We start from the raw sequence: 15153 nt of genomic DNA, 5'->3' as shown, positions 1-15153 counted from the left end.
GTTATGTTTTCGTTCTTTATTTTTAATAGATTTGCAAAAATTTGCAAAAAACAGTTTTCACTTTGTCATTATGGGTTGATGTGTATAGAATGTTGAGGAAAATAATGAATTTAATCCATTTTGGAATAAGGCTGTAACATAACAAAATGTGGAAAAAGTGAAGCGCTGTGAATACTTTCCGGATGCACTGTATATATACACACATACATACATACACATATATATACACACATACACATATATATATATATATATATATACACACACATACATACACATATATATATATACACACACACACAGATGCTATTAGAGCAGAACGGGACTCAACATAAATTGTAAAATTGCAGAAAAGACCAAATATAGGCGTAAGTTAAAACAAGTTCAACAAAGCCTAACCCCAAACCAAATGCGCAACTGCGCCAGTTCTTCTTTTGTGGTAGATATATAAATACTGTGTGTGTATATATATACATATACACACCATAGTAGCTTCTGTTTCTGTTCCATGCTTTACGATGACTGACCTGGGAAGCACACATGGCAGTGTGTATCGGTGAAGGTTGTGTTGATGTCCTCTGTCCTCTGCACCCCGTCCCCACAGCGCAGCCTGACAGTCACTTCATTGACATTCTGCTTCCAGTCCACAAACACATCTGGAAACACAGAGGAACAGACAGTCACACAACCAGAGAAGGAACTCGGAAAAACAATGCACTTCCTCTTTCCACCCTAATCATTACAATATATTCACAAATATTACACACAGGCCACAGTAGAGATTGTTCTCCATTTCTAAAAAATCTAATATGAGACAAAGCAGTCAATTGCATTTTGTGAATATGGACACAGGGAATAAAATAAAAACACAAGCAAACAGCAGAATGGGAGTGAGGTAGTGAAGTAACCGGTGGTGAACATACTGTATCTCTACTTCCCCGAGAGAACATGGACGCACACACTGAATTGCACCTGCTGCCAAATTCACATAGCAGACGATCTCACTCATAAGCTCAAGTGGGTCAGTGGGGGGCACTCAGGCACAGACTGGGAGACAGTCCAGTGAACTCAGCAATCACAGACGGGACATCTAAAACCGTCTGCGCCACACAAACGGCATACCGAGCAAAACAATGACGTTAAGGCAAGTGATCGGCTTATTATAGAAAACATGCTCCCGAGCCATACACACGCTTTTCAAGGTCGAGAGAGGAAACTTTGGCAAAAAAATATCCAAACGTGAAACGCAAAACAAACCACGTACCACTTCTCATAGTGACCTCAGAGTCAAAGCAGTGATTGGAAAAGAAAATATCATCCCAGAAATACAGCGAGCGATAGATTCCCCGCAGGCAAAGAAGTCCTGTATAGATGTCACACGCACTCCGACTCCGATTCAGTGTTCAACAACCAGAGAGCCTCGACTGTCCTTCTTCACTTCGTCTCCAATCCTCTCGCACACGTAATGGTTCCAGAAAGGTCAAAAGCAACACCCAATCCCTTTCAGCTGGTGACAGGTGCATTCCTGGTGGAGCAACGCCACAGTGGGCTCTCTGCCTCTTCCTGCACTCTGATATTATTCATCTCGGTTATGTTCGTGTATTTTTTTAATTGAGCAAAATAAACTCAGACTAAATATCAACATTTTGAAGTTCTGATAACAATATATCGGATGCTAGCTTTTAAACAAATACATACAAGCATACATTTTCAAATATATATATACTCAATACAAACAATCCTGATGCCAATGCTTTGTCCAATCTTCAATGAAAAAGCTAATAAAAATAAAAATAAAAGACCAGGATACAGAAATAAGCTCGTCAGTGCCCTTTGGTGGGCAAACTATGTACCGGTGACACTGTTGACCTAAAACCTATTTCTGTTCTGCAATTGTTACGTATTGGCCGACATGCCAATACATCTACAATAAGCCAATATCTGCAGATATATCGCCCGGAGCCATTGAGTGGTCGAGCTCTTATTCCTGGAAAATTGCGGAATTTGCCAAAATGTGGACGCAATCTATGAGAACCAGCTACGCCTAATGAACAGAAAGAAAACTATGCTGTTATGGTGTCATTTACTCGCAGATAGTTTTTAGAGCTTCCCTAAAAAAGCCTCAGATCAGAGGCAAACTGCAATCGCTGTTCAACTACAGAACTATGCATCACCTAGCCGCCTAAATCTCTGACTGTTGTGAAAGCTACAGCCAATACAAACAGCTACAGCTGTAATACAGTGCTTCACACTGTGAGTACTGTATGTGTTGAGTGTTTTGTTTTACAACTGGATTGAATCACTTTCATCGAAAGAAAAATAGTGCAATGTTGTGTTACATCAAATTCATTAATATTCATTACATTTTGAATATATATCACCTTTTCTGGTGATAAAATATGCTTAAAATCGTAAACACAATTCAGAAAAATTTAGACGAAAAACACGGAATTTAGGAAAAAATAAAACAGAATCTGGAAATAAAGACGGATTTCCTCGGGCCTTCGGTTAGCGTTGGTAGGTATTGAAGAAGACGGTGTAAAGAGAGAGAGGAAGAACATTCTCATGACCGTGACAAACCAAAGTTACCCAGATAAGGGCCGGACTCTCTCAGCTAAAAATACATCTCTTCAGCATGACGCAGAATACAAATAACCGAAACACATGTCAAAACAGAACCAGCATGATGAGGCACACTGTTGATAACAAAGTGCCAGCAAAATAACGTGTATCCACTAGCAATACAGAGCACTGACCAATCAAAACACGGCCTACTCCATCCTTCTCCTGTACCTGTGTTCACTCCGTAAGTAGCCTGGTCTGTGGTATTGTACAAAATACCGTCTTGTGATATTCAGCAAGGAAATAGAGAGAACAAACACCAAATCCAGCGTGATTGAGTATCTGTCAAATACTGCATAGATCCAATATCAAGTATCCATACTGGAGCTGCTCCAGTGCCCCATCAGCTGTGTGTTGTCATCAACATAAGATCTATTATTTAAGTTTGACCGCTGACCTTATTACAGTACTACACATTTAAGCAGAAATATAACAAGTTGGTCTTCCAAGTAGACACACATACACTAAGTGCTAGATACACAGCTTAGTATGAGCAGGCTCTTTGGTAAAGGGCTTATGGGGAATGTGGTATTCCTTACAGCAGCATTTCTACCTCCAGGGAGGAACCAGTGTCAGGTGTATCCATCACAACACTGCAATGATTCCTCTGCAGAACAAATAAAGGATGAGGAAGTGTGGTTGTTTTCCTCTTGAACACCTACAAGGATTAGTGAGCACATTTCTCCTACTAAGAGAACACGACTCGGAGTAAATACAAAGATAGTAAAGGGAAACCACAAATCTAATTATGCTGAATACTTTAATATCAATAATAAATACTTCACTTGTCAAGCAGGACAACCAACAGTTCCCTCTATTTTTAAACTGAAAAAAAAAAAAAAAAAGCTTACATCAACATATGGTCGAGAGAGAGAGAGTCAACATATGTATGTAAGATGCAAACAGAAACAAATACTTCCAGTGACAGACACACACACCACAATAAATGGAAAGTACAACATGTACTAAGTGGTCAGCTCATGATAAAAAGCCTTCAGGCAGCAGCATGAACTGCAACAAAGGAATGAAATTAACAGCAAAAGGACAACATTGCCACTACATAATAGTTCTTATCACACTGTTTGTCCAGAGCAGAGAAACTCCTGAGTGATGTTTTGTGTGTTTCAATGTGTCATGTAAAATAGATTTAAAAAAGACCAAAATATGCAGAAATTGCTGCATAAAGAATTCATATCATAAATGTGTTAATGAACCACAATAGAGTTTATGGTCTGCACTGTGCAGCCGTAACATGCCCATAACTGTGAAACTGTGTTTTCCAGATAATGATGGAAATATGTAGGCCTTGCATTTATGCCAGTGCCAACTTTGTCCACACTTTTATAACATGTCAATACAGGCCTGCAACTAAAAATGATTGATCGTTATTTCAACTTATCACTATCGTGCAATCAAAATATTGCTTGTTTAGTAGTGTACGCCCAACACTCCAAAAAGCCCATGATATTCAGTTTACCATCACATACGACAATGTAAAAGCACAACAGTGGTGAGAATAAATTCAGAGTATGTATGACAAATTCAAAACAATACTGCATCTGTATAATGCACACACAAATCTAATGTGACAGTGCCTGGTTTGCTATGTTGTATATGATGCCACCTCGTGAAAACTATTCTACTAGTGCCACTACTAGTGGTCATACTGTGCATATTTTGACCACTTTGTATGGTGCACAACCCTTTCCTGTCATTAGTTTCACGCTAATCCTAGTAAATATAAGCTAGTACACATGAATGTAAACAATGCACAACAACTTGTACAACACATTTAGTCCTACTTACCTTTCTTGACTTCTGCAATGACCCCGTCCACTGCTGCAGCGGCTGCCCTCTTGGCCTCTCTGCTCTCCTGGTTGGCCCTGTCCTTCTGCTTCTTCTTACTGGTACTGGAGGACTGGTCTGAGCTGTTGTCCCCACCGCCGCCCCCTCTCTGGTGAGCGCCTCCACGACGGCCCGCTGTCCCGTTACTGGCTGCACCGCTACCACCGCTGCTGGCCATCTTCGGGCACTTGGCACTAACAGGCCGCCCGTCGCCGGAATCACTACCGCTGCTGGGGTCTGGATCTGAGGTGTGCCTCTTCCTGCCTGGCCCGGCTATCTTGGCGATGATACTGGTCTGAACTCTCCCAGAACAGAATCAGGAAGGCTGGTTAGGGATGGGGACCTGAGGCAGAGGACAGAGAAACATTTAACAGTCAAGTGGAGAAATGAATAGTAATGACCATAACTGTCTGACATCAATATGTGGTATGTGCAAGGTTTAACAGTGTAAAGCTAAACAACTTATGACAATGTGCCTTTATTATGTTTGTACACACACACACACACACACACACACACGGAGGGAGAGTGGTTGAGTATTTAAAACTAATTTGGGGCACGCATCAAATAACTACAACAATGCGAGACGTGGACATTGTGTCTAACAAAAGGACACATAAGGCAGCACATAAGGTTTGGCGAACTAGCCCGACTTAGAGCCTTGCCTCGTTTCCTTAGCATAGCAACAGCAAGTTGCTAACATGGACATTCAAATGACAAACAAAGGACAAGTTACATCAGCCATCTTCTTCGGCGTTCAGTACAGCGTATTTACTAATAACATGGGTGGCGTTCATTAAGCTTAGCTAGCGAGCTTAACAACGTAGCTTCCCGTTTCCGTCTCCACAGTTGTTAGCTTGGTAGAACTGTTAGGTTAGCCAGCCGACCGCAGAGGTTCGTTGAATTCAAGGCCCACGTGTTTTGGACTATCACGTGCCTGTCGATATGGGTCTTAAAGTAATGTAATTTCCTTAGGCGCTGAACTAACGGTCACGTATCTATGTTTCATCAACCTCATTAATTGCAATAAGCAAGTTACCTTGAGTCAATAATACTAAAATGTTGCGATACTTTAATGTACCTGATCCATATTGAGGAATGCGTGAAAACAATTGTTGGGCTGAACATTGTCATTTAAAAATATGCAGTTTTTTGAAGTAGAAAAGCCGTCTTAGCTTCAATGAGTATAAATAACCGCCCACATTACTACTGTGTGATATCAGAGAGGGTTATAACGCTCGTTTATCAGTACGATCATTACAGCTGAAGGCCAATCTCTCAACACAGCGCAGGACAGGTCTTACAATCAAACGCTCCTACAGTCTTCGAGAAGCTAACGTCATTAGCCACATCAAGCTAACGCTAGCTGACACCAGACGGTTGATATGGCTAACGTTACCAATTGTATTCAACACAACATGACATTCCGTGACACCTAACGCCCGGCTGTGAATTAATGCCAAATTAATATTGTCATTAAAACGGGAGACTTACGACGCTTCAATTGTGCGGGAATTGAATTCCGTTCCTATCACACAATGGCCGGAGACTGCTGCTTCTCCCAGCTGCTAAGCTCCTTCCTCGGCCGCGGGCCGCTGCGCTCCTGCCCCTACTCGAAACCCCGCAGTCCACGGTTTCTGGAATATTATTTCCTTTATCCGGGACCCATTTCTGGTTACTTTGACACTATTTATTTCAGAGATCCAAACAAAAGGCAGCAATTAAAAAACGGTTCAGTCTGTTGGTGTCATTCGGCCTCTGCGGGGTGATTCCTACTTTGTTTGGGACAAATTACACTGCTGCCCGGACAAACGTGAAGCGAGTGCACGCATAGGCCACTTCCTGGCTGTCGCGGTCACGTGATCTGTCTCTCTCTCTCTCTCTCTCTCTCTCTCTCTCTCTCTCTCTCTCTCACACACACACTCAAACACAATACAGTCAGTCATTATTATACAGTCAACATTGAGGCCAGGCTGAAATTATTTGGTTTGCAAACATGTTCCATTATACATTATATGATATTTTGCTATAGCTCATTTACCAAGATTTTATCAACAACGGGGGAAAAGGGCCACGGAAATATGCAGCACCACTAAAACAAAATAAACGTTGAAATAATGAGGGCCTTGTTGTGTTTGGGCCATTGGTCAAATCTGAGTTAATAGTAGAATGGAGGATGTAGTATAATTATGGAACATATATGTCAATACAGTTTTTATCTGAAGTATCACTAAATAACAACAGCACAGCAAACTTCAGACAGGATAGTATTCAAGTGTAGGGATACTGGTTGGTTTCTGGAGCTCTAGCCACAGTGAACTGGGGGAACTTCTGCTTCAGCTGAAGACCATCCCTCCAGTCAACATTCAATGGTGCTCATATGTCAACTATTTATATGGGCCTATGTTCCCACAGATATTTTTTTCAACCCTCCAAAAAGGGGGCTGGATAAAACATCAACATATTTTTAGACAGGGGCCTTGTCCCAAACGGTAGTGTCATCCTCCGAGTCTGCACTACAACGATGTCCACAGTGATGATGCAAACCTGTGCAACTCCAGTGGTGGAGCATGACCACATGCTGAGAGCATCCCAAGAAGTCATCACGGCGCTGATGTCTGATTACTTGAAAATAACATTCAAACAAAAATCCCAAACATGTCACTATACATCAGCTCACATTTATATTTTGCATCAGAAGCACCACATTTCAAACATTGTTTACTCTTTATATAATTGTTCTTTATCTCTGGCCTCATCAGTGTCTACTTGCACGTTTCCCTCACCTTTACATGGGGAGTAAAGAAATAAAAATAAAATCTAATTATTGAAGATGGAGACTGTTTTGTTCAAGTACACTGAGGTTTATCATTATCACCCAAATTATTGCGATGTAGAACTGTTGTTAAAATAACTTTTATTATTCTGAAATCAAAAGATGAAATAAACTGAGCCTCCAAACATCAACAAAACACTGACTAATTTAGCAAGACAATATTCTATAGCCAAAAACGATACAGCCAAAGCTTGTTTTACAGGTAAAGTGTCTTTCTGTTCTCCCTTAATTCTAACGTAGCTCCTTTACTTTTGCTTTCTCTTTGATCTGGAATTTCCCTTCTGCCAACTGTGTTTTAGGGCTGCTCTCTCCGGTTAATACTGACCTTTACAGTGATCAGTAACAGCTTGAAGGTTCGGGTAAGAGACAGCTTTAATGTCTGCAACAACACAGACTTAGACAAAGGGTACATCAAGGACTCATGAAAGCAGTCAATAGCATCCCTGCAGAACACCAAAATAGAAATCTTACCCTCTTGCAGACGCTGGTGTGTGAACACGTGCACATTCAGACAGCCAGGTAATAAAATGAGACAGTGTCAAGCATGGATACAGAAATATGATGCTCAAACAAGCCACTTCTACACAGAGAAATGTTAAGTTATCCAAACTTTATTCACAAAACTGTACACAAGCTTCTTTTGGTATTTCTGCTTTGGCATTTACTCATCAGAATCACGTACAATGTCGATGGATGAACTGAGGGACATGTGTGTACAAAGTGAGTTTTTTGGTTTGCTATGTTTACCAAAAACATAAATTGTCATGCAAATAGTATATGAGTAAATGTCCAAGACACTTGCATACATTAAGGCAGGATTAAACACTGTACACACGGTAGACTCCACAGAGTAGAGTCCTATGTCCCTACAGTGAGGCATCCATTACTACAGATCGTATTTCATATTCCATGACACCACATTTGATGCAAACATTCACAATCTGTGCACCACAAGTTTGGCATCCATACAAATTCATTCCTAGTTCAACATTTTGTGAATTATGCTTATTTGCTTTCTTGCCAAGATTTAGAGGAGAAAATCATTATGACTTTTTTTTTTGCAGAAGTAGAGACTTGCTGGACTCTCCACTGGTTGCGGCAACTTCGCAGTGACAACACTCCAAGGAACCTATTCATTTATATATTCTTTGCAAAACTCCAGGAAGTCAGAGAAAGCCAAAACTACAGCCAGGTTCGCTGTTTCCCCGCCGATAACAGTCTTTATGCTAAGCTAAGCTAACAGACTGCATATTCATCCTACAGTGTGTTGTATCAATCCTCTCATCCAACTCTCGACAAGAGAGCAAAAAAGCATATTTCTCAAAATGACCTAATGTTGCTTTTTACACCACTTCATACCAAATCAGGCGGTGTGGCGCTACAGCGCAGGGTCATGCTGCAGTGGGGGAGTGTCACTTATTGGCAGCCAAGCAACTGCATCATAATTAACGTCTTTGGTTCCCTCACTGCTGGATTGTACATTTTTGGTGTCCAATCTGTTATATTGCAGTCATTCTAGAATGTAAACACGTTAGTCACGTGTTGCAATGGACATTTAACCCTGGGCTAGTAGAAGTGCAGTGTGAGTGTTATAGCCCTGGGCTCAGGTCAACCCTGGGTTAACAATGTGTGTGTGAAAAGGGGCTAAACTATCTCAGGGTCAGCTCTTAGCCCAGGGCTAAAAGAATATGCTGTTTAAAAAAAGGGAAGTTTGTCCTGAGGGGGGTTCCAGAGGGAATGCCATTTCACCTAAATAAAGACAGACCGACCAATAACAACATCACTAGAGGCGCGCAGATAGCACACGCTGTTAGCGTCCACTGCTCTCATGATGACATCATTCCTGTATAGTATTGGTGTACAGCCATCCTCTTACTACAGGCAGAGGAGGGTTTTGGGCTTGTTATATCTTTTGGCTTAGCAGAGTCAAGAAGTAGATATTATTTTTACATAAACATGGTCATATCATTTGTTTCCCTGTCATTTGTATAAAGGCAGACATAATACAAAAAATGCATTCCTAGCACCACAGTTGGTATTAATACATTTAAAATCCATATGAATGCAGTGTGTCCATCTCTCCATTCTACTGTAAAGGGATGTCCTTAACACTACACAGGGACAAGGATCTACAGCAGTGGTGACCATACCCCCGCTCTCCATTTTTGGGGCTTATTGAAAAATACAAAAAAGGATTAATGCCTTATCATAATTACTTTTATGTGATTTTTTTTCACCAAAAAAAGTAGTTAAAAGTAAAATTTTAACAGATTGTCATTCTGAATTTATGTTCTCAAAAGCTGTTGTGTGTCACACTGAAAGAAGACTTTGTCCAATGCAGTTTAAATGAGGTCTCTGAATCTACATCCAGTAGTAACAGAGACCTCATAGATAAAGGGGAGAAAATGATACCGACCCGCTGATTATACAATTCACTTACAAAGTCTCTGTGAAACTACAGATTGTTTGCAATGCATTATTGTCACCCAAATTTCAGTATTATTGACATATTCTAAAATATAATTTTCATGTTCAAAACACACATTTAAACACAGATACATTGCCAGATTATTTTGAAAATCCAAAACAAAAATAATGTGCACAAATTAAAGTCCAAATAAAATATGTGATATCAGACACCCTGTTCATGATCAGTTATGTGTATAATTATAATAGCAACCGTTTTCAAATTCCTACCAAAAAGACAGTTTGCACACAAAATATGCAAATGTGCTTACAGAGTGATAAAATCACCACCCAAGCCAAGTCTTCTTGAACTGTTTCTTCAAAGTCTCTTGTACAGTTACTGTGTCGGCAGACAAAGACGGTGGTGCAGCTGTTTTTTAGGACATGGAGTCCTGAGTTACTGGCATGTGTTGTAGATCTGGATTTGTTTGTTGATGTCATTGAGGATGGCTTTCATCTTGTCTTCCAAGCCGTCCAGCTGACGAGCTTTCCCCTCCAACCTCTTCTGGTTCTCCTCGTAGTTTTTCTCCAGCTCTGTGGGCAGCAGGAGAGTCAGGAATGGTTACACATCTATATATGAAATCCCTTGATCGGTCCCTTTTCGTAGGTATGCTGATGAAACATGAGCAAGGACTGAAGTTGCTCTCTCTCTCTCTCTCTCTCTCTCTCTCTCTCTGTGTAGAGCTGGGCGATAATTCAATATGATCATTTATATTCTTTCAAAGTTATCATATCGTGATGACATCATATATCGAGATATCGTGATACGCAATTACATCGTCTAAATAGATAATAACAAGTATACTGACTCAAATTCTCATAAATCTGATCATTTTGTACAAAAGTTCTGAATTAAATGGGATAATACTGAGTACTTTTCATTAGTCAAGAATTTAATTCACACACAAGTATATAAAACAATGTCATGTATATAATGTACATATATATGTTCATCTACATACACACAGGCACACACAGAGACATGAATGAGTACCTGCTAGTCTCTGGAGCTTCTTCTGGGCATCTCTCAGCAGTTCCTTTGCTTCATCTCTGAGGCTCTCCGCTCTTTTCTTGGCGTCCTGCACAGCTTTGGCCTTTGTGTCAACCCGCTGCTGCACCTCATGGTATTTATCCGTCAGCTGGCCATCAAGAATCTGAACATCAAGACAGGAGAGGTTTCTCTTTAACTGCTGTGAATGCTTTTAATGAGGAAAAGTATGCGTGCGCACACACGAACACACACACACCTGCTTGGCTTCGTTGGCCTTGTCTCGTGCCATGGTGGCCGTCTCTTCGGCTCGGGCTGCTGCCATGCTGTTGTTGGCCCGTTTGGTCTTCAGGGCGGTGATCTTCCGTCCCAGTGTGCCCAGCCGGTCCATGGCGTCATTCAGGTCCTTCTCACTGTTGGATGTTTCAGACTCAATCTGAGGAGAGAATGCAAAGTGAACCTACACTAAAATATCTTTTTAGCCACTAGGAAAAAGTGGAAAAAAACACAACACTAACATGTCATCATCACCTTTAAAGTTAATGGTTTTACAGAATAATGTCTTTGTGTCTCCTAATGCTACTGCGAGAGAATTTGTACCAACAACTCGTCCGGCTTGGCTCACCAGATACAAATGGCCTCTGTGCACGGTTACAGCCTCTGGTCAAATCATGCTCCCGCTCCAATAACGAATTTCTGTCATATTTAGTTCAATAGCAGCAGTATCAGTATCTGTTTTTATGTTTAATTGTACAGCTGAGTCTGTTACTACTTCATCCTTAATTTATCTAATTTGAGTATCTGCTTAGCTTGCAGATTGTTTTTATATCTTCAGTTGTCTGTACTTTGATTGTATTGTATTGTATTGTATTGTATTGTATTGTATTTCTATGTCAGGACCCCAGGAGGACTAACTAAACCATATAAATCACTGACTGATATTTTCTTGAGCTGGTTAACACAATTTCTTGTGACAATGGTCCAACTTTAAATATAAGCCTCTTCTGGCCAATCACTGAGTGACAGGCATTCATTAACAACCCTAAAAACCTGTACAGATATGTCTATTTGTTGTATGTGGCATTAAAAAAAAAATTACTTATTGCTCAGTTATTGCCACTATTACACTGAGTTAAACGTTTTTCTTGTTTTTTGGGGGGGTTGGTTACCTGTACCAGTCGAGCTTCAGTCTCCCCAATGTCCGCCTTGGCTCTCGCTATGGCCTTCTCTGCTGATGTCTGGGTAGTCTTAGCATCTGCCAGGGCCTGTTTCACTGTCTCTGCTGTGGTCTTCACCCCCTCAGCGCTGTGCCTTAACAACGGCGAGAGGATGCATCAATATGTAATGCTCTTGCTTCGTTTGTTTCAAGTCTGAGTCCTCTCTGATTACCTTGCCCTCTTGGCATCCAGCAGAAGTTGCTCCGCCTTGCGGACGTCGTCCTGCGTCTGCTGCAAGATGGCATCCACATTCGAAAGGCTGCGAACACGCTCCTTGATTTCATCAGCAAGATGCCTGATCTGGAGGGGCGAAGCAGGGATGGAGAGCTCCAACACGCGGTTCGCCACTGCCTCAATGCTGTCCGGGTCTGCACCTTCCTCTGAGAAATGAGAAGTGGCAGGGTCGACACGGGAGGGTTGATTAACAGGAAACATTCTACGTGTTCTTGGTTAAAGTTACCTCGAGGAACTTTCTTTTTGTGTTGATTTCGGCGTTCCCTGGAGACAAAAGCAGCAGTGTTTCTGAGCACCAGACTCCCTTTAGAAACCCTCTTATTTTACTGCAGCAGGGTCTGACATTATGCCTCGCTCAGTGCTGGTTCTAGTTCTTCCAGAATCTGCATGATTTCGTCAGATTTAGAAATAGCCAGTGTTCACTCTGATGGTCTCGTCTATTGATGTCGGTCATGTAGAAACCTTATGACCAGTTAAAAGTTCCTTGTCGTAACTTTAACTTGCTAAATGTACATGTACAACATATCATAATGTATAGACCCGGCAGACTGTCAGACTCACGAGTGAGGAAGTCTCTGATCTGTTTGATGAGGTCTCTCAGGTCATTGTTGGAGCGCTCCACTTTGTTCTTGGTGGCGGTGGCTTTGTCCAGAGCTGCTTGGGCTTTACCCTTGGCCTCCTCTGCCTTGGTCTTGGCATCTGCCACCTGAATGAAAGGCAGATATGCTTATGGTGGACACAAAAGGCTGGTAGTTATTCACAATAACCGTGGTTGATTAATGGCATGTGATGAAGTCTTCAGGTTTTGCCTATAGGCTTGTACTCAGCAAACATGTCTGCCATATACAGTATTGACAGCAGTGTCAAAAATATAATAACATACAACACTTGCAAATTGGATTTAGCTCGATCATCTGCATTCAATTCTGGTCCAGTGACAAGAGGACAAAAGCTTTGTCTGCCTCTGTAGTTTATTTGTCCAAAGAGTTGGCTTTAGAGATATGTTAGCACAAAAACCTAAACCTCCAGATGTGGTCGAGCCGAACAGATGTATTATATGTTTGAATCAGCTGAACTCGGTACCTTGGTAGAGAGTCCCTCCACCTCTCCCATAGCTTTGTTCAGCTCCTTTTCTGCGTGTTTGGCTCTCTCCAGGGCATTGTCAGCTACTGCTACAGCGCCGTTACAGTTTAGGCCTCCACAGTGACGGTTCCCTTCATCGTCGCGGCAACCTGCACCCCCACAAGGACTTTCCCCACAGGCGGCATCACCTGGGGCGCCGCAAACCTGTTGGGACAAGTGAACATGTACCTCTGTTTGTGTGGAACTGATCAGGCAACAACTACACACTTGGTCGAGACCAGAAGGGACTTTTTCTTGTTTTATCATAAAAATTAATATTTATTATTCCAAAGGCACAATGTGTAGATTTTCCGAAAAAAAATAATGTCGACTGATACAAAAAAAACAACCTTTTAATCATCACTTATGGCGGTGTCTGTATCTGCTTCTCTTTTCTATTCATTTAGCTGTGTTTGAGATTTTTCTGGGTTCAACCATAAAAATATTGCAACCGGGGGCCAGATCGTAAGCACGCATCCAAGAGGAAACAACAAAAAGGGCGGACACAGCGCGGAGACATATAGCGAGGAGGACCGCCACCTGCTGGGGAGCACCGTAACTTTAAATGCTGTTTTTCTCAATTTTACTGCTTCCGTAGTTACTTCTCTTTGTCTTCGTATGTCTCCATTTATAAATACTGTCTCACTTTATCAGAGCCAATAGCTGCTTTAAATAACGAAGAATGTGATCAAACCTTCTCGTTGATCTTCTTTAGGTTCAGGCCCTGCGCTCGGGTGTTGAGTTCTCCAAGCGCCCGCTTGTTAGCGGCATTTTTGCGGTTGAAGTCGTCCTTCTTGACTGAGATGAGGCGCTCGGTGCGGCGGCGAGTGTCTGCAGATTGGCTGACGGTGCTGGGACGGGTGGTTGTTGATTCATTGGCACGCCGCTCCGCATCACGAGACTTGTTGTGGGAGCTACGGATGCTGTCGTACGCACCTAGAGGAAACCAAATTTCAGATGAATCTAACTGAGGCTGGAGTAAATTTGAGGATCATAAAGGATTATAGATTCTTCACTAAGTGTAAGAGGATTCGGAATAATGATGCTGCGTGTGAGGGATCTTAAGTAGGAAAAGAGTGTGGACAGTTAAAGCAGACAGGAGCAGAAAGTTTGAGGTACAACAGTGAATGGTTGAACAATGAATTCCCTCTTGTTCTCACCTAGGAAGTTGGAGTTTTTTAGGATATCTAGTTGGCGGTGTAGCTGCTCTGAAGTGAGGTTGAGCTCTTTGGCTTCTCTCTCCAGAGCACTCAGCTCCTTGCTTGCCTCAGAGTTGCTGTCCTGGACGATGGTTAGGTCTCCTTCCAGACGGTTCAGGGTGTCAGTGGCCTCACCGATCTGCGCTCTGCAGGGCAAGAGAAGCAGTTGTGGGGGGGTGTAAATTACAATCCGGACATGATTTTAAATGTACTCTCTTTGACAAATTGCATGAATCTGCAGACAGTGTTAAGAGATTGTTCTTGAACAGTTCCTAAGTCAAGCATCATTATCTTGACACTACTACTGTGTGTGGCAGATGGATAATCACACTTGGGGAACTCTTAAAATGCAGTGGGATGTACCAGCTGTACCTAAGATCTTCAATAAGCTCCATTAGGGTAGCGACAGCTGCAGCAGTGGCGTTGCGTGCGTTGACAATTCCCCGAGCTTGTGCCAGTTTCTCCTCCAGGTCCCTGAAGGCCTTCTCATAGGCCCCAGTAAGCCCAGTGGTCTGAATCTCGTGGGCACGCTCCGCCAGAGTCTTGGTGCGCACTGCCAGGTCCTGTTGATGAGACGGAATTGTGAAGAGAAAGATTGTGGTTCATAATCAGTTCTTCAATATT

At 42.0% G+C, this 15153-nt stretch overlaps 2 protein-coding genes across 3 annotated transcripts in view; both read right to left on the bottom strand.

Annotated features, from left to right (window-relative positions):
- Positions 1-246: 246 nt before the first annotated feature.
- LOC116399404 (ubiquitin carboxyl-terminal hydrolase 19-like) lies at positions 247-6297 on the bottom strand. The gene is made up of 3 exons (XM_031876547.1): positions 5962-6297; positions 4429-4810; positions 247-656 (listed from the first exon to the last, which is right to left on the bottom strand). Exons 2-3 carry the CDS (start codon positions 4643-4645, stop codon positions 514-516), a joined length of 360 nt encoding a protein of 119 aa, XP_031732407.1. The 5' UTR covers positions 4646-4810; positions 5962-6297; the 3' UTR covers positions 247-513.
- Positions 6298-7898: 1601 nt separating this feature from the next.
- lamb2 (laminin, beta 2 (laminin S)) overlaps positions 7899-15153 on the bottom strand; it is a 44490-nt gene continuing 37235 nt past the window's right edge. For both annotated transcript variants that reach the window (XM_031876554.1, XM_031876555.1), the window contains 10 exons: positions 14902-15092; positions 14491-14675; positions 14025-14266; positions 13292-13495; positions 12770-12914; positions 12147-12354; positions 11927-12068; positions 11017-11193; positions 10764-10923; positions 7899-10303 (listed from right to left, as the gene is read on the bottom strand). In XM_031876554.1, the coding sequence (XP_031732414.1) occupies positions 10167-10303; positions 10764-10923; positions 11017-11193; positions 11927-12068; positions 12147-12354; positions 12770-12914; positions 13292-13495; positions 14025-14266; positions 14491-14675; positions 14902-15092 (1791 nt within the window). In that variant the 3' untranslated portion in view covers positions 7899-10166. The remainder of the gene's footprint in view (positions 10304-10763; positions 10924-11016; positions 11194-11926; positions 12069-12146; positions 12355-12769; positions 12915-13291; positions 13496-14024; positions 14267-14490; positions 14676-14901; positions 15093-15153) is intronic.

This window comes from Anarrhichthys ocellatus, unplaced genomic scaffold (genome assembly GCF_004355925.1).
Source record: "Anarrhichthys ocellatus isolate YVR2014 unplaced genomic scaffold, GSC_Weel_1.0 scaffold111, whole genome shotgun sequence".
In the NCBI taxonomy this organism is placed as follows: Eukaryota; Metazoa; Chordata; class Actinopteri; order Perciformes; family Anarhichadidae; genus Anarrhichthys; species Anarrhichthys ocellatus.
This window is presented reverse-complemented; position numbering and strand designations above follow the sequence as displayed.

Excerpts from the sequence above, each read along its gene's own strand:
- LOC116399404 (XM_031876547.1), bottom strand. The coding sequence starts at position 4,645 with ATGGCCAGCAGCGGTGGTAGCGGTGCAGCCAGTAACGGGACAGCGGGC. Across the intron at positions 657-4,428 it reads CATTGCAGAAGTCAAGAAAG|ATGTGTTTGTGGACTGGAAG; the intron begins GTAAGTAGGACT and ends CTGTGTTTCCAG.